Here is a 27,454-nt window from a genome sequence, read left to right on the forward strand (position 1 = left end):
GGACATTAATATGACTTTTTGATAAAGTTTGCACCCTTACTCATGGGCTTGCTTGCCTTACAGAGCAATGTCCATAATCGACACAATAACAGCAACCCCTTGGTTCCAGTTGCTATTGTACTTTGCTTAGAGACCACTGGCTTTTGCCTCCAATATGTGTGGCACAATTATCTTGGGAGACATTGCTTCAAATGCCAATTAAGCCAAGCATCCACTCAGTGGAGTGCCTTAGACATGCCACTTGTCTGCAAGACTGAATTTCCTGGAAACAATGATATCTTACTGAGGTGTTCGGGGGACAAGGGCTGCAAAACATACTTACTTGGAAGGTGCCCCATTCTAATCAATGGGGTTTTTCCCAAGAAAACATTGTTTTGATCAGGCTGTAAAACTACACAATACAAAAACTTTGAAAAATAGTCCTAGCATACCACAAATTGTAGTTAATGGTATTTATTAAGAAGTAATTTCTATCTTATTGAAACAAAATCTAAAACTAGACAAAAACTCTATCACAAATACATCAGAGACTCTTTTAATTAGTCCTGATACTTTTTCATGCTGAGGTATTGTCCAATTCTAAAGAAAAAAAGTATTTCAATGAGAGATTTGACAAATAAGGTTATATAGATAACAAGACACTTCCATCATTTCATAGAACTTTTTCTTTGTTCCCTAGGAAACAATATTGTCTCTCTTTGGAGAACTCTTACATTACACTAGGCTAAATAACAGTTATAATTGCATAGCTGTGGGGATCTTGGCTACCCACTAGTTCCAGCAAGTCTTTTGTGAAAACCATACAAAACATAAAACCACACAAATACCTGCGTCCATTCATTGGTCTGAGGGTCATATGACTCCATGGTGTTCAGGTATGTTTGCCCATCATATCCACCCACTGCATATAATTTATCACCAAGGATGCAAACACCAACAGCATCACGGGGCATGCTCAGTGGGGCTACCATTGTCCAAGTGTCAGTTTTTGGATCATACCTGCACAACAAAAGGGAAGGCATATCTCATGAGAATGTATCTAGCAATCAAGCTAATATTCAACATCATTGTATTCTTTCATTATATTCTTTCACTGATTAAACAGATTTCTTTTTTAGCAAGGGGTGGACAAGTCTTACTGTAAATGAAATATTTTTTGCTACTATCCATTCCGGAAAGGCTCCACTAGAGTCAGATCATCCAATATGCTGTGTTGGTCCACTGAGCCAGAGAGATGTGAGCTCTCAGTATATAGTTCAAAAGAAGAACCCTATCATTTGTAATTTAGGTATTAGCATCAAGGGTGCAGCTGATGTATTAAAAAGGCTCCCAGAAAAAGCCAATATATTAAAGGGCCCCAGGTGGAGCCAACATAACCTCTTATTGTAACATTCTAGGTACAGCCTTGCAAAATTCAGAACCCCCACTTCAGCTTCCTCTGGCAACTCAGATGAAGAAAGAGCTCCAGGAGTCTGAGCAGACAGACAGTGTCTATTTCTGCCTGAATAACTGGTAACAATTGGACTTACTCCTATCACATTTTCAAATGTCCTGTATTTCAGAGCTCTTTCTGGTGTGACTATTTAAAAGCGCTATTAATATAACCAGAAACTGGCCCCAAGCAATGAGTGCAGAGTAATACAGCTTATAACTATCAAGACAGCTGCTATGTATAAAATTTGTACAATTACGTTTGTATGCTACATTTTCTCCAGGAAGTTCAGATCAGCCTAAATAATCAGGTACTGGCCAAGGCTGGCTGTGCTCATCTTCAGCAACAGAATTGTGCCATGAGCCTTCAGGTCATTCTCTGAATGTTAGTTATGAATATAATAATTTCTTTTTTTGATCAAGTTATTTAGGTCCATTTAGTCCATGGCTCTCTTTCAACAGAAGAAAATCAGACACCTCTAAAAGATTGCAGTCATGGCAGGAAAGAAAACATCCCTTGTTATCTGGTATTAGGAGGTATACTGTCACTACATATATGGAATTCCTTTAGCTATTATGGCTAACCAGTGATGGGCATATCCTTCATGAATTTATTTGATCCTTTTAATAAGCTATATAAGCTTATTGGGCACATCATTATTTGTTGTAGCAGTGAATTCTGCAAGTGGTGAGGTAACATTTCCCCCACCGCATCTTGGATTCTAAATCACTTTGGCTAAAGAATAGGGAAATTCAATGACTGCAATTTGCTTATTGAATTTGTTATATGACCTGGTCAGATTTCCCATCAATGTGAACTAGTTCTGAGACAAACATCTTAAGATCCATGATTTAAGTATGAAAACATCAGGTAGTATGGATTTCAAACACACATCTTACCTCTCTACAGCAGATTAAAGATTATTATTTCTTAAACTGTATGTCTTAAAAGATATCCAAGCATTGCCACCTTATATTATATAGTTATTGTCTTAAAAGACATCCAAGCATTGCCACCTTACATTATATAGTTATTGTCTTAAAAGACATCCAAGCATTGCCATCTTCTATTAAATACTGATTGTCAAAATATCTTCTGCTTTCAATTGTCCATTAGTTGGAAAATTAAAATATTTAATTGGATGTTACTATTTTATGTGAAAGCAGGTAAAGCACTTTCTTCATTTATTTTTATAACTTTTTGTATACGGAAAGAATGTTAAATTTTTATCATTAGCACTGTAATAAATTTCAGTTTCAAATTAATATTAATGAGATGTTATAAAAGTCTAACAAAATAATAATTACTCTACTATAGATGATGTTGCAGATTATGAGGACTTTCCAGAAGTGGAAAGCTCAAAACCCTTTCTGCCTTCAGGTCAGTAGTTCAAATTGATTTCTTTTTGTACTCAGGAACTTTATGGTATCCCCTGTTTCACCCTGGGGCACATCAAGTTATTGCAAAGATGAAGCATGGAGCCATTTTTTAGCAGAAGAAATAACACTGCAAAATGAAGGCAACATTTGGACTACTACAGTATTTTCTTTTCCATTCTGTTTTCTGGAGTTTCAAGTATTCTATTAGTCCCTTGCTACTTGCTTATTAAAAATAGAAGTAAAATAAAAATGAGATGTCATTTCTGTTTAGACTGTGAGGTGTTTTTTTTTTTGGTAGGCCTTCACCTTGATTTTTTGCAGCTGGAAATGACAATCCTGCATCAAGCACTCTATTAAAGTTTATCACCCTAGGACATGTGAAAACAAAATAAAAACACTTGCTGATACTTATTGTAAAATGTCCATCAGCCACAGAATCACAATGATCTTGAGGGTGACTTCCCTTTTAGCTTTAATTTAATGTAATATTTAACTATTTGTAACACACTTGAAAGATCTAGTTTTAAAATAAAAATTGTGTTTGCTTTTTGGGGGATAAGAAAATAAATAAATCATGTGATAAATTAGATCATCGTCATAGAGGGCCATTCATTACCTAAAAGGCAGATGGAGAAAAGAAAGCAAAATGGATAAAACCTATGCCATTTGACCTTATATTGCAGAAATAAATCCCATAATTAATTATGGATCCTCAAAATAATTGTGGATAATTAATTATGGATCCCCAAAATAAATCCTAGAATTGAGATTATGGTGAGCCACTGTAAACAATACTAGACCTTTTACTACATTACTCACATATAGGACATAGTTGGGTTGACTAAAGAGATATCCTAGTCCCGTGGAGCTCCTCAGGGCCAGCCCCAGGCATGCTGGGGCCCTTGGGCACCAGCCTGCCCAGGGCCCTGGCACTCCCCTTCTGCGATTTGTGGGAGGATTGGTACCACAGATCGCAGGGTGGGAGATCCCAAGCTGCCCGCCATTCCCCCGCTCTACTTACCTTTCTCTGTGCTGTTTTTTCAGCTGCGTGCACTGCACACACAGGTTTGCCATTAATCAAGATGGCGGCTGAGGTTTCCTTAAGGGGCTGCGTGCTACATGCATGCATTGCTACATGCGAGCATTGCTGCCATCAACCAAGATGGCGGCAGAGGCTTCAGCCCTTTAGGGAAACTTTGGCTACCATCTTGATTGATGGCAAACCTGTGCACACAGTGTGCGCAGCTGCAAAAAACAGCAGAGAGAAAGGTAGGTGTAGTGGGGGAATGGCGGGTGGCTCTGGAGCTCCTGTCCTGCTATCCACAGCAGGAATCCTGCCAGGGAGCCCTCAGCCAGTGCCCCACCTGTCCACCCTTTAGAACTGGCCCTGGAGCTCCTATATGCAATTGTGCAGATGTTCTGTACATTCTTGCACATTGGATTTTTTCCCCCAGAAAACTACACAACACATAGCTATTGTAGGAAGGACTCACAATGTTGGCAAAGGGCTAAAAATGTACACCCACTCTGCAGTCAACACAATTATGTCCAATACATCAGTGAATAGGGTTATTGAAATAAGTAGAGCAATGGTCTAATTACAAGGAAGTTTCATATCACTTATGAAATACCACTGCACTTCATATCAATTATGAAATAACACAAATAACACTTAAAGAGCTGACAAAAATGTCTACACTGTACTTAAGTAGTATTGGAATATATGGCACAAATTATTCTGGGAAAGTGTTACATTTCTGTCACTTATTGATTTGTATAAATATGGGGAAATATTTCTGATGACCAAATTAATATATTATAAGAGAGCTAAGAAAGGAAGAAGATTGATGGGTTTGCTTAAAAAGAGCTTTTATTTACCATGTATTGGAATAACTAATAATACCAGAACAATGTTCAGCTTGCTTTATTCTTTTTCTTATTGCAATTAACTTGTAACTGTTCTTTTAAGATTTTGGTATTTTAATAAATATATATAACAAGAAAACTAAATATATATTTATAGATCTCAGGATATTTAAGGAAAATTGTCTAGTTTGCATTGAGAATCATCACATACAAACACATGCAGGATGAATACCTTTCAACATAGTCCAGGAGTCTGGAGCAATGGTTAGAAGCAGGGGCATCATGGCCTCCAACTGCATAGAGGAAGCCATCACAGGTAGCCACTCCAACACCTCCTCTTCTTTTACACATTGGAGCACACATGTTCCACTTATTTGTGTGGGGATCATAATACTCCATAGAACTCAAACAAGAACTTCCATCTCGGCCACCAACTGAATATAATCTAAAACAAGCCACATACAATTACTAAGTATAATTGGAAGTAAGAGAAATAAAATGGTGAAAATGTGAATAAATGAGTTTATTGCGGTCATAGACTAACATAAATGTATACATCAATAAAAGGGGAACAACTTACAATAAAAACAACATGAAACATTTAAAATTTCGTTAAAACCAGATCTACATGAGCACATAACCCTCAAGATAACAGAGTTCTTCTACAATGGATAGCAGCAGAACAAAAACTAGCTACCTTAGCTGTTATTTGTGGAGACTGGTCGGATAATAGATAGTTTGCATAGAAAGCCTCATTTCTGCCGGGGATGTTTCATAAGATTGGGATAATTAACTGGAGTCTAAGATCTCGACAGAATAGACAGTGTAGTAGCACATGTTCCACCGATTCTACTGCCCCGTCAGCACAAGGGCATATCCTCTGATTATAAGGTATTTTTTTATGTCTGCCCTCCGGAAGTGCCGAGGGTAAGATGTTAAACCTAGCCAATGTAAAGGCTCTTCGGAATTTGGGTATAGTCAAAGTAGTTAAGTAAGGGGCAGGTAAGAATGGCCTTGTATTGTATCTGGATTTGGTAACTAACATCAGATGACCTTGAAAATCAACATCAAAGATCCATTGGAGAATGTTCTCTTTGGCTTTTGCATATCCCAGATTAAGAATCATGGGAATGGAGAACCCTAAGCTTAATAATTTAGCATTTATCAACTCTTTCCATTTGGACTGAAAGGCATCTGACAAAATGCATGGGGCCAAGCCTACCAGCGCAGTGAAAATGGAGCAATGTGCTTCTCCCCCCAAAATCTGCTGAGAATTGTCTAAGAGCTTCTTTTCTCCAGGTTCCCATGGTAGTTTAAATCCCTGAGCACATATCATCATCTATCAATCCCACCAATACCAAACTTATTTATTTATTTATTTATTTTATATCCTGACCTTCCTCCCAGTAGGAGCCCAGGGCAGCAAACAAAATCACTAAAAACACTCTAAAACAAAACATCTTTAAAAACATGCTAAAACAAAACATCTTTAAAAACATCCTTTTTTAAAAAAAAGCTTTAAAAACATATTGAAAAGCAATTCTAACATGGATGCAGACTGGGAAAATCTCTACTTCTAAGGCTTGTTGAAAGAGGAAGGTCTTCAGTAGGTGCTGAAAATATAACAGAGATGGTGCCTGACTAATATTTAAGGGAATTCAAAAGGGTAGGTGCCACAACACCAAAGATCCTCTTCCTATATTGTGCAGAACAGACCTCTTAATAAGATGGTATCTGCAGGAGGCCTCCACCTGCAGAGCACAGTGATCGACTGGGTATATAAGAGGTAAGACGGTCTTTCATGTATCCTGGTCCCAAACTGTACAGGACTTTGTACACCAAAAGCAGAACCTTGAACTTAGCCTGGTGGCTAATGGGCAGCCACTGCAATTCTTTCAGCAGCGGGGTGACATGTTGGGAATAGCCTGCCCCAGTGAGCAGTCATGCCACCGCAGTTTGCACCAGCTGCAGCTTCTGGACCAACCTCAGGAGCAGTTCCACGTACAGCACATTACAGTAATTCAGTCTGGAGGTTACCAGTGCATGGACAAGAGTGGCCAGGCTATCCCGATCCAGAAACGGACGCAGCTGTCTTACCAACGAAACTGGTAAATGACACTCCTAGCCACGGAGGTCACCTGGGCCTCTAGCAACAAAGATGGATCCAGGAGCACCCCCAGACTATGAACCTGCTCTTTCAGAGGGAGTATGACCCCATGCAAAGCAGGCAACTGACCAATTATCTGTCTTGCTAGGATTCAGACTCAGTTTATTGGCCCTCATCTAGCCCACTACTGAGTCCAGGCACCGGTCCAGGGCTTCCATGGCCAATCCTGATTCAGATGTTACCCATTTCAGTTGGGCTTCAGGCCTGGAAATGGGACTGAAACAGCCTTGGTCGCCTTGGTGGATGATATGAGGAGAGAGTTGGATAGGGGTGAATGCACGTTCCTCATCCTCTTGGACCTCTCAGTGGCTTTTCATACCATTGACCACGGTATACTGTTGGACCGCCTGGAGGGATTAGGCATAGGGGGCACTGTACTGCAGTGGTTCCATTCCTTCCTCTCTGATAGGCACCAAAGAGTAGCATTGGGGGATGAGCTTTTGGATCCTTGGTCTCTCACTTGTGGGGTACTGAAGGGCTCCATCCTCTCCCAGATTCTATTTAACATCTACATAAAGCCACTGGGGGCTATCATTAGGAGATTTGGGCTGCAGCGTCATCAATATGCGGATGACATGCAGCTCTATCTCTCATTTAAATCTTCACCGAGGTTGGCTGTAGAAACCCTGTCCAAGTGCCTGGAGTTGGTGAGTGGCTGGATGGGAAGGAATAAGCTGAAGCTGAACCCTGACAAAACTGAGGTACTGCTCGTGGGAGACAAGGAAAGGTTAGGGGACTTGGACCTGGTGCTCAATGGGGTACAACTGCCCCTGAAAGACCGGGTTGGCAGAATTGGGATCATTCTTGATTCTCAACTGTCCATGGAAGCTCAGGTCTCGGCTGTGAGCCAGGCAGCACTGTATCAACTCCATCTGATACGGAGGCCGTGCTCCTACCTTCCCAATTACCTGCTCCCATCGGTGGCACATGCCCTGGTCTCCTCTCGCCTAGACTACTGTAATGCGCTCTATGTGGGGCCACTCTTGAAAACGGTCTGGAAGTTGCAACTGGTACAGAATGCGGCGGGGCGCCTGATTAAAGGCAGCCGCCGGTGAGATCACATAACTCCAGTGCTAAAAGAGTTGCACTGGCTACCAGTTGCTTGCTGGGCCCAATTCAAGGTGTTGGTTTTGACCTTTAAATCCCTATACGGTTTCGGCCCAGTCTATCTGAAGGAGTGCCTCCAGCATCATCAGCTATGCCATCCAACAAGATCAGCCTCAAAAGACCTTCTCTCTATCCCATCAGTCAAAACAGCCAGACTGGTGAGGACTAGAGAGAGGGCTTTTTCAATTGTGGCCCCCACCCTGTGGAACTCCCTCCCAAATGATCTCCACCATGCCCCCTCTATAATTAGTTTCCGCCAGGCCGTGAAGACCTGGCTCTTCAGGCAGGCTTTTGTTGTGGGCTAGATTTTATTAACTTTGTGACCAGATTTTTAATGTTCATTGTATCTGTATGCTTATTTTGTATGTCGCCGAGAGTGGATGGATAGCCAGCCAGATGGGCGACTAAGAAATTAAATAAATAAATACATAAATGTTACAGAAAAATAGAGCTGGATACTGTCGACACCTCTCCCCAAATCTCCTGATGACCAATCCCAAGGGCTTCATATAGATGCTAAACAGCATCAGGGACAACATGGTACCCTGTGGCACCCCACACCAAAACCGCCAAGGGGCTGAAAGTCCATTGCCCAATGCTCTTCTCTGAAAATGACCCTGAAAGTAGGATCAAAACAACTGTAAAACATTGCCTCTGATACCCATCTCACCAAGTCGGCCCAGAAGGATACCATGGTCAATGGTATCAAAAGCTGCCAGGAGATCAAGTAAGAATAGCAGGGTTATATTCCCCCTGTCCTTCTGCCAATAAAGGTCATCCATCAGGGCGACCAAGGCTGATTCAGTCCCATTTTGTTGTTATGTGCCTTCAAGTAGATTATGACTTATGGTGACCGTATGAATCAGTGACCTCCAATAGCATCTGCCATGAACGACTCTGATCAGATCTTGTAAGTTCAGGTCTGTGGCTTCCTTTATGGAATCAATCCATCTCTTGTTTGGCCTTCCTCTTTTTCTACTCTCTTCTGTTTTCCCCAGCATTATTGTCTTTTCTAGTGAATCGTGTCTTCTCATTATGTGTCCAAAGTATGATAACCTCAGTTTCATCACTTTAGCTTCTGGTTTAATTTGTTCTAACACCCAATTATTTGTCTTTTTCGCAGTCCATGGTGTGCGCAAAGCTCTCCTCCAGCACCACATTTCAAATGAGTTTATTTTGCTCTTATCCGCTTTTTTCACTGTCCAACTTTCACATCCATACATAGAGATCAGGAATACCATGGTCTGAATGATCCTGACTCTCAGCTTCTTCAACACTCTCAAACCCCCTCACCACGTTAAGGTGTGCATCCTAGAGGGGAATTCAGTCCCATAAGGGCAAGATAATCTATTTCATGAAAGAGTACTTACAACTGCTGCCCCACAACCCTCTCAATCACCTTCCCTAAAAAGGGGGTATTTGTGACGAGGCAGTAGTTGTTACAAACCAATGGTTCCAGGGTGTGCTTTTTCAGGAGTGGTCGGATCACCACCTCTTTCAGTGTAGCTGGAACTACTCCCTCCTGCAACGATGAATTGATCACACCCTGGATTCACTCAGTCAACCCCCCTTGGCAAGTTTTAATAAGCCAAGAATGGCAAGGGTCGAGAGGACACACTGCTGCCGCATCATTGTAAGCACCTTGTCCACGCCATCAGGCTGTATCAACTGAAACCGAACTTAAGTGAATCTGTGCCTATCACTTTGGCAGCAGGTAGTTTGTGCATACTTGGAGTACTCCCTAGGTATTCAGAGTTCTATTCATTTGTAAATTAAAATAGAAAGAAAAGAAAAATCCAAAATGGCCAGAAACTGACCTATTCTGAAGGGACTTCCTGGAAAGTAAGTTAACTGAAACTCTAAACACACCAGTTGTAGAGCAAAGTGTTTCCATTATCCACATCTGGAAGAGGAACAGGTTGATCTGCTGATCAGTTGTGAAATCTCTTTGAAACTTATTTTTTTAAAAAAAGCTGCTCCCAAAAGGTTTTGCAGTAAAAAGGGGTGGGGTTTGACCAGTGTCATGTGCCCCTGTTTTCAGAAGAGAGAGGTGGGGACACACTGGAACTGGCAGAACAGTAAGTGTGTTTCTACCCTAAGTGTGATTGAGTGAGTGAGAGCGAGAGAGCGAGTGAGAGTGAGAGAGAGAGAGAGAGCGAGCGAGCGAGAGAGAGAGAGAGAGAGAGAGAGAGAGAGAGAACACTATATAGCACCCTGTTTCAGGTAGTTGGGAAAGGCATATATGTCCTTTTCCTTTCCCTCCTCCTCAGAACTCCCCCCACCTGTTACTTGGTCTCTCAATTGCTTATAGCAGCATACAGGGTGTGTGAATTAGGATGCCATAGATTAAGCAGCTCTGCTCCCTTTCCTGCTACATGGGAAGCTTTCAGAACAAGGGGAAAAGTCGCCCTTTTCATAGTCCTATCCTGGCCATCATCTACATGGCCAGGCTATTGTTAAGGCTGCTGCCAGCTTGCCACCATTAAGGTACAAATGAGGTTCCTATCTCTCTTTCTTCATTGGTAGCTATACAGATACATAGTCCTGACATAGCTCAGTACCTGCACAAACTGATGAGATTATTGCTCCAAACCAGCCAATAGCAACTGGATTTCTCCTGTCAACCCGCTGTCTGTGTGCCCTACCCACCTAAAAGCTTTAGGCAGTGGGCTTTTCTGTGCAGGACTTGATGTGTGGCTTTGTCTACTATGGAATTACTTTTTTGGCTTTCATACATTGAGCTACCCGGCACAAATTGGTGGTTAGAGAATGTTAACTATAAACCTTGAAAGGAAGTATTTGCAATGCTACTTGTGATGAGCTGTTCACAAAGAATTCATACGCTAACAATGCATGTGTTTAAATCATGTCCTGAATAGCTCTGAAAATAGATTTTTTTTCTTCAAACAAAACTGGGTTTTTTTCTAATGTTTGGTCTTTATGCAAAGTTTGGGGTTTCCTCAAGCCTCCTGATAGCTTACTCTTGTGCACGAATGGCGCTGTTCTGGCTCCAGAAGAATCAGTACTTGGGAAATGGGTTCAGCATTAGTGGGAATGATGTTGCAGATGGGCAGCCTGGGCCTGGGAGGGAACAGCTTGCCTACAGCCACCTAGTGAGTTTGTGGTAGAGGTATAAGATACAAGCCAAGGACTTGCCGATTCACAGCTTAGTCTTTTAAGCTGCAATCTTGTACACCTGGGAGTAAGTCCAATTGAACCTACTGGGGTTTACTTCTGAGTAGTTATGTATATGACTGCACTATTAATCACATACACTTCACTAGCTCTCAATTTAATTGCTGGATGCAGAGTATTAGTATTTGTTTATGTCAACTGTGAGGCATACTTTGTTAAAGATTACCAGAGGCTTACATGCTATTTAGGATAGGTTTATTCTTTGAAATCTGGGGGGCGGGGGAGAGAGAGAGTTTCTTTAAAATGACTATGTATTGCAATGATAAAAGTGTTCAGTAACTAAAATTCAAGATCCATTTGGAAACTTGCTCCAGGGCAAATAAAACATAATTGGTTCCACCCCGTATAAGAACACGTGAGAAAATTATTCCGATTGCAGTCTAACAATGTTGGCACCCTGAATGCATTTCTTATAATAATTCTTTCACAGTCTGTTGCCTGCTGTACATTGCCTAGAGAGTAATAAAAGTTATAGAAATGTGGAGTATTTTAAAGTCCAAGCACTGAGCAATTTGGAATGCAAAACCTCTTGTCAGTGAACGAATTATTTACTTGGAAGCTTTTATTGTCCTAAGTACTTCATAAATTCTGAGCTAGTTAAATGTACATTTAAGGTTTCATTGTTAATGAAACTGTATTGTACTTTTGCTACCACTGCTACTGTATCTTATGAATTCATGGCATGCTGAGGTGTCATGGAACCAGCTGGAGGGATGGCTGGAGAGCTTCGGCTATGGGGCGGTATACAAATGTAGTAACAACAAACAACAAACAACAACAACAACAACAACAATAATGGCAACCCTGGACTTAATCTTAAGAGGCACCCAGGACCTGGTGCAAGATATGTTGTCAAAATGATTGAAAACAGTGACCATAGTACTATTAAATTAAACATACATGTACAATTGCCAAGAAAATCCAACACAGTCACATTCTACTTCAGAAGAGGAAACTTCTCAAACTTTTTGGTTAAAAAGAAAGTTGAAAGACAAAGTCCAGAGGGTCAAATCTCACAAAAATGTTTGGGAGTTGTTTAAAAACATAATAATAGAAGCTCAACTGGACTGCATACCACAGATCAGGAAAGGTACCTTCAGGGCCAAAAGGATGCCAGCATGGTTAACAAGCAGAGTCAAAGAAGCTGTTAGGGGCAAGAAGGCTTTCTTTAGAAAATGAAAGTCTTATCCAAATGAGAAAAATAAAAAGCAACACAAACTCTGACAAAAGAAATGCAAGACAGTAAGGGATGCTAAAAAAAGGATTTAAGGAGCACATTGCAAAGGACATAAAAAGCAATAACAAAAAATGTTTTAAATACATTCAAAGAGGGAGACCGCTTAAGGAGTTGACTGAACCCTTGTTTGATAAGGGAGTCATATGTGTGCTAAAGCAGGACAAGGAGATTGTAGAGAAGCTAAATAATTGTTTTCATCTATCTTCACAGTAGAGGATATAGGGGAGATCCCTAAATGTGAACTAACATTTGCAGAAAGGGAGTCTGAGGAACTGAGGCAAATAGTGGTGACAAGATATAAAGTTTTAGGCTTAATAGACAAGCAAAAACTAGGGTTGCCAGGCTCAGGGTTTGAGAAATGATTCTGTATCATTAAGAGAAGAGAAAATTCAGCCAAGTGTAGGTTTTCTTGCAACATTGTAATGGGAAAAACCACAAGGTGGAATTCTCCCTTCCCCCTGCACAACTTTTAAAGGTACAAAAGACCTCTTGGTTGCCAGGCCCAGCCACCAAGATGTCTTCTGTATCTTTAAGAGTTGTGCAGGGGGAAAGGAGAATTCCACCTTGTGGTTTTTCCCATTACCGAGTTGCAAGAAATGGCGCCCCGCTCGCTGTGCAGCTGACGAGCGGGGCAAGGTTGCAGGTGGGGGTGAGGACGCTGCCTCCATCTTTAATGAAGGCAGCGTCGCGCATCACGCTTATGACAAAAGCACGACACATAACGTGAGGGGCGGGGCTGGCAGGACTATTTAAGTCCCACCGCCCCTCATACCTTCCTCTCTTTGCTGCGCGACGATGAGGGACAGACGGCAGAGAGCAGGACGAGCAAAGAGCAGCGGTGGTGATCGGCGCCATTTTGAGACGCGGGTCTCTAACGGTGCAGGCCTCGCGTGGTGGTGTGATCGGCGCCATTTTGAGGCGCAGGTCTCCCGCGGCGCAGGCTTCAATTGTGGCCTCGGCGTCTAAGGTGCTGGTTGGGGCCGCTCAGGCCGCTTTTGTATGTACGGTCCACTACACATCATTCGACTCTGCTGTGCGCATGGTTCGGGCCTGCAGTATAGGAGCATTAATGGGCAAGTGTGACATTAAGTCCGCTTTCTGACTACTGCCCATCCACCCAGCAGATTTTGACCTGCTGGGCTTTAGTTTCACCAACAAATTTTATGTGGACCGCGCCTTGCCTATGGGATGCTCAATCTCTTGCGCAGTTTTTGAGTGCTTCAGCACTTTCTTAGAATGGGCAATCAAACATAAGGCGGGCAGGACTTCTGTCGTTCATTATCTGGATGATTTTCTATTTGCGGTTGGGGCTGATACAGGCGAATGCCTACACTTGATGGCCCAGTTTCAGGATTTGACCGAAGAACTGGGGGTTCCTTTAGCCATAGAAAAGACGGAGGGACCTGCTCCAGGTTTGACTTTTTTAGGCATCGAAATTGATTCTGAGCAGCAATGCTGTAGGCTACCCCAAAACAAGCTGCTAATCCTCCACACCAGGAAAAATGAAGTTATAAGGGCGAGGAAAGTTTTCCTCTCCACCCTCCAGGAGTTAGCAGGGCACCTTAAGTTTGCGTGCAGGGTCATAGCACCTGGCAGAGCATTTTTGAGGCGTGTATATGAGGCCATGGTTGGGCTCTCACGACCCCACCATCGATTTCGGGTTACAGCGGCTTTACGCGCCGACCTGGCTGTGTGGTCCTCCTTTCTACAGGATTTCAACGGTACATCCTTTTGGAGGCAGGACCGACTCCTGGAGGCTGAGCTACAGGTCCATTCCGATGCGTCTGGGGGTTATGGCTTTGGGGTAGTCTTTGGGTCTTCCTGGTGTAAGGGACAATGGCCACAGACATGGGTTCAAGAGGGTCTAGACAAGGATCTGACCTTTTTGGAATTTTTCCCTATAGTGGCAGCAGTCTATTTGTGGGCTGTGGAGTTGCAGAACTCCACAGTCCACTTCTGGTGTGATAACATGGCTACAGTACATGTTATCAATTCCCTCACATCCAGGAATGCCAGGGTTATGGGTCTTGTCCGTTCTTTTGTTCTCCAGTGCCTGCGTTTTAATGTTCTTTTTCGGGCACGGCATGTTCCGGGCATTGACAATAGTGTTGCTGATGCTCTGTCACGGAACCAGATGGAACGTTTCCGTCAGCTGGTGCCGCTGGCCAGGGCTCAGCCGGAAGCCATGCCCCCTGCGCTATGGGAGATTGGAGAGCAGAGTCGGAGAGGGCCATAAGCCTTTCCATTGCCCCCAGTACGCTCACCAGTTACCAGAGAGCAGGTAGGGACATGCAGGACTTCTGGGCCTCCAAAGGCTATGCGGCGGAGTGGCCTATTTCGGTAAGTCACCTGCTTGAATTCCTGGTGGATGGCAGGAAACGGGGCCTGTCAGTCCGAACACTGCAAGGTAAGCTGGCGGGGCTTGCCTTTTTAGCGAAGGCAGGTGGTTTATTGGATCATAGCGAGGACTTCAGGGTCCGACGCATGTTGGCTGGATGGGCTAAGGAACACCCCGCCACACCTGATTCCCAGCAACCTTTCTCACTGGACATTATACTAGGGATGGTTCACCAGTGGAAAACGGTCTGTAACACTAATTATGAGGCCAAGCTATTCCAGGCAGTAGTCTTTACGCTATTTTTTGGAGCCTTTCGGATCAGTGAGGTGGTGGCTGGCTCTAAACATGACACGTCTCGATGTGCCCTCCAGTTTTCGGATGTCTCCATAGAAGGAGGCTGCGCTTGCATAACTTTAAGATGGTCTAAAACGGACCAAAAATATAAAGGGAGACAGGTGCGCTTGGCCCCATCATCAGAGCCTCACCTCTGCCCAGTACGGGCTTTAAATGATTTCCTAAGAACAAGGGGATCAGCCGAAGGCTATTTATTTATGCATGTGTACATGGCCCCTCTTTCTATTTATCAATTTTGGGCCTTAACAAAACTAGCATTGCATAGGATGGGTTATGATGCCTCACAATTTGGAACACATTCATTTAGAATAGGAGCTGCTTCTACGGCAGCAGGTTTTGCTTTTCCCCAGGCGACACTACAGGCCGTGGGACAATGGTCCTCTGACGCGTATAAGGGCTACATTCGCCCCTTCTAGAGCACGGGGAATGCGGAAGCCTAACATTTTTCATTTGTTTTGGCAGGTTGCTGGACGGGGACGAAGCAGACACAGATCCTTATATGCGGCCACAGCATGATCTTCTGGGCAGCCCGGAGGGCAGCGAAGTCGAGCATGGGCTCGCAGTTGGGCCTCAGTAGATGGGCTGCAGTACAGTGGCTTGGCCGGCGAGGAATGCCTTGGGGGGGGCTCCTACCCGCTCTGTTCCGGCAAGGTTTGGTGCGGACAATTCTGCAAGTGCTGGTCATCCATCTGGGTGGTAATGACCTTGGCTTGATGAAGGGCAAGGCCCTCAGTGTGCAGGCATGTAAGGACATGCAAGCAATAAGGCAGCGTTGGCCTTGTGTGCGTCTGATGTGGTCAGACCTGCTTCCACGCCAGGTGTGGCGTGATGTTTGGGATCCAGCGGCGATTGATCGAGTACAGAAGAAGGTCAACCGGCAGATTCGGTTGGCTCTTCTTGGGCACGGGGGGTTGGTCATTCCGCATCCCCAAATTCAGCAACAGAAGGGTGAACTATACAGGGCTGATGGCATTCACCTGTCAGATGCAGGTAACAACTTATTTTTGGGAGACCTGCAGAGATGTCTGCGAGAGGTGCTTCTTGGCAGTGGGGTAAAGGGGGGCTAAATAGAGATTTGTCCCCCTTTTGTGGCGGGAAGGTGCGGGAAGGGAAATAGGTAAGGACAGCTAGGTGGCCCCCTTAGGCACCTTTGGAGGTGATTGGCAGTTCCGGAGGCCTGTCTGTCAGGGCTTTATGGCTCGAGGGCAGGATATGGGCTGCTTCTGGGGCCAACTTATCCTCATCTACCCAGGGGCTATACGGTCCCGGGTGGGGATGACGTGGGAAGGCCCCCCTACTCACCTGCAAGGTGTGGCTAGGGTAAAGGGTAAGCAGATGGGCTTGCCCTTGTCCCAGCAGGGGCTGGTCGCCCGAGAGCTGTGTGCTAAGCTACTTGCTTATAGACAGTTCCCGCACCTAGGTTTCCCTCTGCAGGTCACTTTAAATTGGGGTTCTTTCTTTATTGTAATTTAAATAAAGTGGCCCTTGTTCAACCCAAGCTGATGTGTCTGCGTTTTATTTCACCCATCAACTGCAACACCTGCACTTGGCTGACTTTCTCTTCTTCTAAAGATACAGGATCAGTCTCAGGCCCTGAGCCTGGCAACCCTAGCAAAAACTGACAAATCACTGGGTCTGGATGGTATCCACCCAGAAAAAAGAACATGTAAAATTGCTGATCTTCTAACAAAAATATGTAATTATCCCTCAAATCTGACTCCATACCTGACTGGTGGCCAATATAACGCCAGGGAGCAATCCTGGAAATTACAGATCAGTTAGCTTAACGTCTGTTCCAGGAAAACTGGTAAAAAGTATTATTAAAGACAAATTAACTAAGAACAAGTCCTTCTGAAGCAGAGCCAGCATGGTTTCTGCAAGGGAAAGTCCAGTCTCACTAACCTTTTAGAATTCTTTGAGTGTCACAAGCATATAGATAGGGGTGATCCAGTGGACATATTGTACTTAGACTTTCAAAAAGCCTTTAGGATACCTCACCAAAGACTACTGAATAAGTTTAGCAGTCATGGAATAAGAGAGGTCCTGTTGTGGATCAGGAATTGCTTAAGTAGCAGGATGCAGAGAGTAGGGAAAAAAATGGACAGTTTTCTCAATGGAGAGTTGTAGAAAGTGGAGTCTCTCAAGGATTGGTATTGGGACCTGTAATTTTTAACTTGTTCATAAACGATCTAGAGTTAAGGGTGAGCAGTGAGGTGGCTAAATTTGCTAATGATACTAAAGTGTTCGGTGTTCTTAAAACAAAACGGGATTGCGAAGAGCTCCAAAAGGACCTCTCCAAACTGAGTGAATGGGGAGTAAAATGGCAAATAAAATTCAATGTAAACAAGTATAAAGTTATGCATATTGAAGTAAAAAAAACCCCTTAATTTCACATATGAAATTAATTTCATGCTTATGGGGTCTGAACTGGCAGGGAATGACCAGGAACGAGACTTTGGGGTCATAATGGATAGTTCGATGAAGATGTTGACCCAGTGTGACACAGCTGTGAAAAAGGCAAATTCCATGCTAAGGATAATTAGGAATTGAAAATAAAACTGCTGATACCATAATGCTGTTGTATAAATCTATGGTGCAGCTGCATTTAGAATACTGTGTACAGATCTGATCACCTCACCTCAAAAAAAAAAAGTTGTAGAGTTGGTAAAGGCAACCAGGATGATCAAGAGGATGGAGCAATTCCCCTATGAGGAAAGGTTGCAGCTTTTGGGGCTTTTTAGATTAAAGGAGAGTCAGAGGTGACATGATATAAAATTGATATAAAAGTGTATAAAATAATGCATGGCATGGAAAACATGGACAGAGAAGTTTTTCTCCCTTTCTTATAAAACTAGAAATCATGCACATTTAATGAAGTTTAATGTTGGAAGAATCAGGACAGACAAAGAAAATACTTCTTCACACAGTGCCTAGTTAAACTATGGAATTCGTTCCCACAGGAGGCAGTGATGGCCACCAATTTGGGTGGCTTTAAAAGAAGATTAGATAAATGCATGGAGGATTAGGCTATCAATGGCTACTAGCCATGATGGCTGTGCTCTGCCAACACAGTCAGACTCAGTATGCTTCTAAAAACCAGTTGCCTGAAGCCGCAGAAGGGGAGAGTGCTCTGGTGCTCAGGTCCTGCTTGTGGGCTTCCCATGAGCATCTGGATGGCCACTGTGAGAACAGGATGCTGGACTAGATGGGCCACTGGCCTGATCTAGCAGGCTCTTCTTATATTCCCATGTGGTATTCTCATCAGCCTCATGGCATAAGTGCCAAGGGGATCTGGAAGATCTCGCATGGCAGGTTTCTCACAAAAAGAATGCTCCCTTGCTAGTGTGCTGATGATTTAGAATAGTTTACATATATTCACAGTTTGGTCCAAAAGAACTGATGTCAAGAAATTGGATTGGTTTTGCTTTACAGATTTATAAATTAATCTGTGATTTATACAAATCACCAGTGTGAGAAAATTATTATTGTAGTGCAGGAATGGGGAACCAAATGTTGTTGGACTCCAGCTTCCACCAGCCCCAGCCAGCATGGCCAATGGCCAGGGATGATAGAAGTTGTAATCCAGCAACATCTGCAGGGCTGAGGGTTCCCTGCACCTATTGTAGTAGTTGGCATATCCAATGCAGCTTCCTATAAATCCACTGTAAACCTAACAGCACTACATTTATCTGTAAGACTGAATGCAAGAAGAATGAACAGCCATGTCACAACGTTTATGCCTTCTAAATAGATACCGTGTAAAATGTGATATTTTAAAAAGTGCACTCCTATGCACGGTACTCCACAGAAGTAAGTCACATTGAGTTCCATGGGACTTATTCCCAAGTAAGCACATACATTATTGCAGCCTTAGAGAGCTCTTCATTCTTTTTTTTCATGCTTGACCAGCAAATTGCATTCATCCGGATGGGGCAAAATCATGCAATTTCCATTACATTGTGGGCATAGTGGCAAATGCATGCCACTTGCTCAACCATACATGCTGGATTTCTGGATTGGTGAGCATATGAAAGAGATCCAAGATCTCTAGAATAATAATAATAAAAGGATGTAGCAGATCTACCTTAGATGTGTTACAGCTTGTTAAAGAAATATTGCCACCTTACTAGGGCACCAACAGACAATAATTTGTACTGTTCAAGAGAGAAAGCACTGAAAAATGATGCTTGAGAAAGCTCAATTAACTCAATTAACAATGCAAATCTATGCGGGTTTATTTGGAAGTAGGTCCTACAACGTTCAATAGAGCTTACTTGTAAGTAAGTGTGTTTCCGTGGTTCATTCATGATCAAAGGAAGGATGGGATATAAAGATGGCACATGAAATTGTATGTATTTTCCTCCAGAGGTTCATTGAGTAGAAATGTATTCTTACTTTACAATGAATTGTTTGAATGTTTGTACAGTAAACACAGCAACAAAGCGAACTACTGAATTATACTTCAAAAATTGAGGAGGGGGAATAATTCCACAAATAACCCAAGAGTTGCTTGTCACAATAGATTGTTTCATTTCCTTATATCATAGTGGTAGCTGTACTTATTTGTGCTTGTTTTTGTAAACAAATATATTTCTTCTGCCTGTCTTATTCCACAAGAAATCATTAAGTAACTCATGAAATGGTTTTGCACGAGACAGTGGAGTTTGAGCAATATTATTCTTTAACAGATCAATTATTTTAGATATAACTCTGATCCACTTTGTTCATTCAGGAGCATTGATCATATTGTTTTCTATTTAGAAAACTCAGAAAACATATTTTTCTGAAACTGCATGGTCTTAGGAAGTAAACAGAAATCATTTTCAACTAGTGATTCTATTTTTCCTTTTATCTTTACTGAAATAGTCAGATCAATAGTGTATTTTAAGACTTATAAGAATGTTTATTTGATTAATTACCCATATTTTAACTGATTCATTGATTGATTCAATTTTAATAAATTTCCATGAAACCAAAAACTCAGTCTAGGTGACTCCTTGACAGAATGAAGTAAGTGTTACAGTGTGATCCTGTACGTGTCTACTTGGAAGTCCTTTGTGCTCAACAGGGCATACTCCGAAGTAAGTGGTTATGGTATCGTAGCCTAAAATAATTTACAAGTTAATATACAAGAGCTCCCACTTGTCATTAGGAAGAATTTTATCTTTTGTTCACCAAAACAAAATAGGATTACAAAACCTCCAGTCATTCAGACTTCCTGTGATTTGGAGTCTCTAGGCAGCCTGGTATATAATACCTAGTAAGTTTTAATTCTGCTTAGAATCTGCTCATTGAAAAAGAAGATATGATGTGTAGATTATACTGATCACACACAGAGCCTTTCAGGGGCTGCACTCCAGGAATATGCGTTGATGAGAAAAGGTGTTAAAGATCACGTTCACCCACTGAATTATGAATGAATCCTGACTCCTGATGATTCAGTTAAAAATGTCACCAGAAGTTTTATCAAGTGGTGTATTAAAGGCAGAAGACCAAAACCTACAGTTACCCTTTAGCAACTACTGAATAGTGTACATTTTTAAATATAACTAATAGCTTATTTTCAGCCAAACATGATTAAAGGCCTACAATTAATGTTAATGATGTCTATCAACAATGTAGCTCAAACTTATCTAAATTTCACATCTGACAGAAAAGCAAGAGTGGGGGCACTTAAGTGAAACAGCCTCTGCTAGTTAACAAGTTGAATTAATTTGCACTGGATCAGACCTTGCCTTTACATGCAAAGAACATGGTGGGTGTTCTGAGCCCGTGGTTCTGAAACCCACTTTGCCAGACATTCAACTCAATCTCTCTCTTTAATCAGAACTATTTTATTAAACCAGAAAACACAAAGGTATACAGAAACTTCAAAGAAAGCGTACAGTCTCTGGGGATGGTGAACTGAGGATGGTGATGATGATGAAGAAGGTTGATAGCAGGTAATTATATTGCAGGATTGTTGAAGAGGTAGATTCAGTGGAGAAGAGGTACCTTCTGAGAGAGAGTTAGGTAAAAAAGGAGTGTTGTCCTCTGGGGCTATTAGGCCTGCTGCTTGCTTCGCTGACGACTGAAATAATTGAGGCAGGTTTTGGAGGGAAAACTAACCAATTAAAGAGGGGGTGATGTCACCTGACAGGAAGTTACTGTGAGGCTAAGGCATAGAGACAGACTGCTAGAGCTCCATAACTCTAATAAATGCCTTATTTAGCACAACAGGAGTCTCTCTATATACAATTCTAAACCCTGCGGAGGCAGCACAGTGGGGATAAAATAGTAGAGTGGACTAAACCACTTTGGACTAAAGGTAACAGTGGTGGGGTGTTGCATATAAAATTCTTCTGTGTGAAAACGCTCTGCAAGAAAAAAAATCTTGGGATGGTATTCCATGTTAGTGCTACTCTAGGCATATTGAAGTTAATAGACATGACTAACTTAGGTTCCTTAATTTTAATGGGTCTGCTCTGAGTAGGACTTAGTTGACAACAGCCCTTTGTACTTCACGGAGAAGCTGGTCTGAACTCTTTACTTGCAAGGAAGCGTTTGCTTTTAAGATATAGGGGCATTCAAAAAATGGCATCCACCACCTGCAGTTTGAAGCAGTAGAGAGTTCACTCTACTACCTTGTAATTCTAGCACTTGGTTTGGGGGCACTTGTAGATCAGGCCTCATTATCTGTGCTGTATGTGAGAATGTGCTTGTATGATGTGGGTGTATTCCATTGTGACTGACTCACGTGAAATCACAGTCTGGTGTGGGTGTGGCCCCTTGATTAGGCAAGCCCAGCAGCTGTGAGTATGGCTTTTAGAACACTGACAGTTGGTTCTTACTGAGCATGCCCGACACTATCATTCAGTTCAATGCAAAATATATTCAATTAATTAAAAATCAGCCAGGCATTTTTTAAACTTTTAAACTGCAGAAGATGTGTATGGGGTCAGTAACAGGATTACAGGTACTCTGTGAACATGGCTGATTTTTAATGAATGACAGAAAAAAGTCCAAAAGGGATCTGGGTTTCCCCCCCTCTCTTTTCAGACCTTGAATTCTCAATTCTCTCTGAGTGTTTTGTGTATTGCCATGAAAATTTAGAGGGTTGTTAAGCAAGTGTTTTTGAATTCAGGACTGTAAGTTTTGTATGGTTTTGTTTGGAAATGAGCTTATGGGAAGCATCAGGATGGCATGGGGGTATTTAACATTTAACATTGCGGAATGTGAAAAATCCACGCTGGCTATAATATACAGCCACAAGAGTGGCTCTATAATATATAAAATATATTATTAGTGGAGCAATTAACCTGCAGAAAGTCAGATCAGAAAGATGATTTCCTAAAGGTATATTGTTCAGAATGATGAAGGGGGAAAATGTTCATAGGGAACAGAAATCAACCTGGTCAGTTCATGGCAGGAACATCTGCCTGTTCCAGTTCCTACAGATTTAAAAGCAATTTCTACTCTCTTTCTGCCAAGCAGCAGCAAATACTCTTTCATAAAGCAGCCACACAAATAGAATCGTGTGCTGAACCTTACCAGAGGTTAATTCATCTGCCACAGGTTACAAAGTTTAAACGGTGCAGGATGAGCTATGGTTTTTTACCATCATCATATCAACTGCTTGCTATTTTTATAATATTTATAGCTATTTACATTACAAAAATGGTTACAATTTGTGTGAAATACTACTGTTTTAGTACTCACAGCTCTTGTGCACATATTGTCCATGATCTCTAGTACCAGCATTCTAATAAAATATATAAAATTCTCTGTAAGCAAGATCTACCTGCATCTTTTATGTATTTTATCTTCTCACAAGCCCTGTGAAGTAGATTAGGCTGAGATACTATGACTGGACCAAGGTCACTCAGTGAGTTTCATAGACATAAATCCTGGTCACCCAGTCTTAGCCCAACTCTCTGACCACTACACCACAGTGGCTCTTCATGTATTTTTTTCAAAGTGAGTGCACCTTTCCCCAACATTTAAAGAGTAGGGTAAACCATGCCCACAGGGAGGCCCATGAGCCTATCTATTGGAGTTCATTCCATTGAATCCACAGGCTGGATCAGGGACAGCAATTATATTTTTGCTTCTTGGTAGCTGTACTAAAAGAGGTATGTGCAGAACCACACCAAGAAATATGATTAGTCTTATCACAACTCCCTGTGAAATTTGGAAATTTTGTTTGGGCAGAATCCTCCAAATATTTCTTTATTTGCTTTTAAAGAAAAAAATGGCAATTTTAGTTCCAGACCTTGTCTGTTTCCCCCAGTGTTTCTTCTCCAGTGCTGAACTCCTTGATCGCAACCCAAGAGGGTTGAAGAGTTTGTGTGTTCAGAGCAACGTGTGCAAGCTTCAAAGGTGCTCAGAAAGCACCTGGTCTTTGGTAAAGATGTGTATATATATATATATATATATATATATATATATATATATATACATGTCCATTTGCTTTATTTCTCTGAAATCAATAACTAGCAACTCATTACACTTGATATAAACACTGGCAGCCTATGGGACTATGAAGTACTTGAAAGCATGTCTTTGGGAGGAGAAGAATCAATAAAAGGCAGAGTGTTTTCTGTTGGTTATGAATGACAGCTATTGTGTAAATGTGAAGGGCTCCTGTGGTGTTCCGAGGTTGTGATTTTTAACACTTCACTCAGCGGATAGCTGTTCTGTTTAAAAGAACCAGCAGCAGGCTGTTTATGTCCAGAAACTTAGTTATGATGCTCCAGAAAAGGAAGTTAAATATAATTTTCTTTCAAACGCAGACAGAATCATTTAAAAGTGGAATGGAAAAAAGAACCTGTTCTAATGTGAATCTTAGAAACCATAGATCATTTTTAAAGCATCATAACAGGAAGGGTTAGTAAAGAAATAATGTGCAACTCTTTGATATAAACAGAGCTTCTAATAATTAAATCTATCAGAAGAAAATATATCTCCTTAATTTCATTTTAGATTTTATGGTCCCTCTCAGAGCTCTGCTGCAAAAATTAGGTGAGTAAATACACTGTGGAAGTGTAGTTCTTTCAGAACACCTAACTCCTCAATATTAATGTTTTATATAACAGCAAATTATGTTGGTTTTTTAAACTAGTGCATTCTGGAAGTCTAATATATTTCCCCTTGCCAGCCCTCATGATTCCTGTTCTATCAAGGACCTGGGCAGAGCCATCCACTTCAAACTGTGGATCTCTCATGCCTCCAGTGGCCTGCTCCTGTTCAAGACTCCTGTTGATTGATGCACAGGCTACTTTAAAAAAAAGAAAAGAAAAGCTTGAAGTAAATACCCTAGACACATCACAGTGAGCCCAGCGTAACATTGGAACAGGTGGTTGGCTGCTCCATGGGGGTAGTTGGGAAAAATTGCATTATATTCAGGGTTGAGGCAAGTTGAACATTTCTGCAAAATTAAGAGAGGAGACTGACCTAACGACCATGACAACCATGGAATTGAGAAAATAAGATTGTTGTTACCTCTGTGAGCAGCTTTGAATATTTTAATAGAAATGCCTTAATATCAATGAGCTTAAGCAGAAATAAATACACAGACGAATAAGGATTTGTACACTTAATTCTGCTAAAACCATGCCGTTTATATTTTATGGAGGAAAAGAAATTTTTAAACTTTATTCCAGAAAGTTTGGAAACCTTTATTCCATTTGGAAAACTTAATTGGGATGTCCATCAAATGACATAGTTAAAGGGACTGTCTGCTGAGAACTTACTGTTCCTGTAAGAGTGTAGGGTTGAGGCTACCAAACTGGTCACTAGATCAGGAATAGCTTAATTTTGTGTTTCCATGATTTTTGTTGCTTAGATTTTCCTATCTTTATGCTTTAATACTGTACTTAACAAACTTTCACCTGATGTAATTTTTAGATGTTTGTTTTGCTAAGGTTATGGGCATATTTCCATATTTTCTAAAAACAGTATCTTTGGAAACTTTAGATTTCCACTGTGCTTAGCTATGCACAAAACAGAAAGAAAAATAACAAATGGAAACTTCCTCTAACATTTTAGAGCAGTACTTATAAGATCATTTAGTAAATCTACATGTTAGCTGTCTGGCTAAATATGGCCATCAATTTATGAAAAATCTTATTTTGGAGGGAGAACAAAGTTGTGCAGTCAAAACAGAACCGTCCATTTGAGCTATTCTAAAACATTCCAACAGCACAGTGACTTGATGCAGTGGAGCAATGTCAATTAGAAAGTTAACTATGGTTTACGGATGAATGGGCAATATGAGGTCAGACACCATGTCCTAGGAACTGAGGTATTATTTTTAAAGCTAATTAATTTTACATTTCAAAAGTTATACAAACCTACTAACTAAATTTATCATTAACAAGGAAGGGCTAGGTTCTGTGATACATTGCCACTCTAATTATAGGGCCCTAAGCAGTGTGGCATAGTGGTTAAGGTGTTGGACTATGACCTGGGAGACCACGGTTCGAATCCCCACACAGTCATGAAACTCACTGGGTGACTTGGGCCAGTCACTGCCTCTCAGCCTCATGAAAACCCTATTCATAGGGTCGACATAAGTCAGAATTGACTTGAAGGCAGTACATTTACATTTTTAAGCATAAGAACCTTGTTATGTTATTTTGTCTGGCATTGTTTTAGTAATGGAACAAAATTCTTGATTTTGCAACAATATAGCAACATGTACTGCTTTTTTTTGTAAACTTGTACAGTAAATTGATAAATTATAAAATGCCTGTCTCATCCCTTCCCTCTTCTTGCGCCTCCTCCCCAATGCAGCTGATAGTCATTGGGCCTGGTGGGGCTCCTAGGAAGTCATAGAGATGAGGGCATCAAGGTCACAGAGGCATAGTCAGTTGTCCTAGTTTTCTTCTCATTCTCCTCCCTTGCAAAGATACCATGAACACTTAAGCACTGTAATTGTACAAATAGTGAGCACCTAAGTAAACTGAAACATGTTCAGAATGGGTCCCTGCTGTCGCAGCTGCTTCTCTGATGGGGGAAAAGGTGTGTGCCACCACTCCCGTTCTAGTTCTCTCCCTATCCTTTTCCTTCACAAAGAAACAGTGGATGCTTAAACACTGCAGTTTTTATTAATATTTTTATACCAAAGTGTCGTACCTTGCTGCCACAATTTCTAGTGTGGGTTCATGCCACAATAACTCTAAATTACTCAGAAGTGAGTCCCATTGGGGAGTGCTCCCTGATAAGTGTGTACAGTCAGTCTTAAAGGTGTTACACAGGACTGTTAACAAGGGACTGCACAAATTTCCAGACCTACGGATAAAGGATTATTCCACTCCCCCAGCCCCTCAAAGCCTGACCAAAGTCCTAGAGTTTCCTTCATTTTGCAAAGTGCAGTGGCACCCAGTCTGCTGAAGCTGTACCAGGAAAGGCTCTTTCCTCTTCCTTCTACTTGGAAAGCCCTGCTGAGTGGCAGTGCATCAGCAAAGAAGAAAAAGACAAAAGAGGTGCCGGAACTCACTTCTGGCTAGTTCCGTCACAAAAAAGTGCTGGCAACATGCAAAACTGTTGCTGCTATACAGCCCAGACCACATATTCACATGGTAACTATAACCTATCACACAGAAAGTCACTATGCCTGCTCAGCTGTAGAGATTCTCCATGCTATTAGGCTCATCCACATAAGTAGCAGCTTTTGCAGGTTACAGTCCCCATGTAGAGACAGACACCACTACAAAGATGCATCTCCATACTGCAGCCATAATGTTAGACAGAATCTGCCTGAAATTGTTACTCAGGAGGAGACATAAACTTAATACAAAAGCTTTATATTATTAGATATTTATTTCTTTTGGTGGCAGAAGTATGCAGTTTTGTTCTAGATGTCTCCAAATATTCCTTGGCCATCTTGCCTGCTTTTTCCATCTATTCATATAGCTAAAGCGAAACCCCCCATCAATGTAGCCTCTAGATATTTGGTGGGATTTTCCATACAATCAAATATATAACACTGCAATAAGAAAAAGCAACATAAAAAAAGCAATGCTTATCACTAAGCTATAGATCTTAGGATAATTTTTGTCTTTCTGATAAGACACAAACTGTTCATTCGCTCAGACTGGTAACAGGGCCAAAGACTCTTACATACAGTGAAATGCTAACAGTGACAAATCAAGATATGGAGTATAAGTCAAAACCTGTGGAGCATCCATCTTAGTTTATTATGACAAATACACACACACAAACAACAGAAGACTCATGGCACCTTAAAAGTAACAGATTGTAGCATGTGGCACAAGAAATTTGTTTGCGTTGTATCCTATGGTGTCTATGCACAAGTAGAATGGGCAGAACTTCAACTTCCTCTGTTCCCCCCTCATATAATTCCTAATATGATCCAGAGGGTCCCCAACTTTGAGGA

General features: G+C 41.6%; 1 protein-coding gene across 1 annotated transcript in view; it reads right to left on the reverse strand.

Annotated features, from left to right (window-relative positions):
• Nucleotides 1-456: 456 nt before the first annotated feature.
• Nucleotides 457-27,454, reverse strand: part of KLHL1 (kelch like family member 1) — a 283,389-nt gene continuing 256,391 nt past the window's right edge. Inside the window, exons 9-11 of the mRNA XM_061629343.1 lie at nucleotides 4,910-5,122; nucleotides 828-999; nucleotides 457-579 (exon numbers count right to left, since the gene is read on the reverse strand). Coding sequence (XP_061485327.1) covers nucleotides 457-579; nucleotides 828-999; nucleotides 4,910-5,122 — 508 coding nt within the window. The remainder of the gene's footprint in view (nucleotides 580-827; nucleotides 1,000-4,909; nucleotides 5,123-27,454) is intronic.

The sequence above is a fragment of the Rhineura floridana genome, chromosome 5 (genome assembly GCF_030035675.1).
Source record: "Rhineura floridana isolate rRhiFlo1 chromosome 5, rRhiFlo1.hap2, whole genome shotgun sequence".
Taxonomy (NCBI): domain Eukaryota; kingdom Metazoa; phylum Chordata; class Lepidosauria; order Squamata; family Rhineuridae; genus Rhineura; species Rhineura floridana.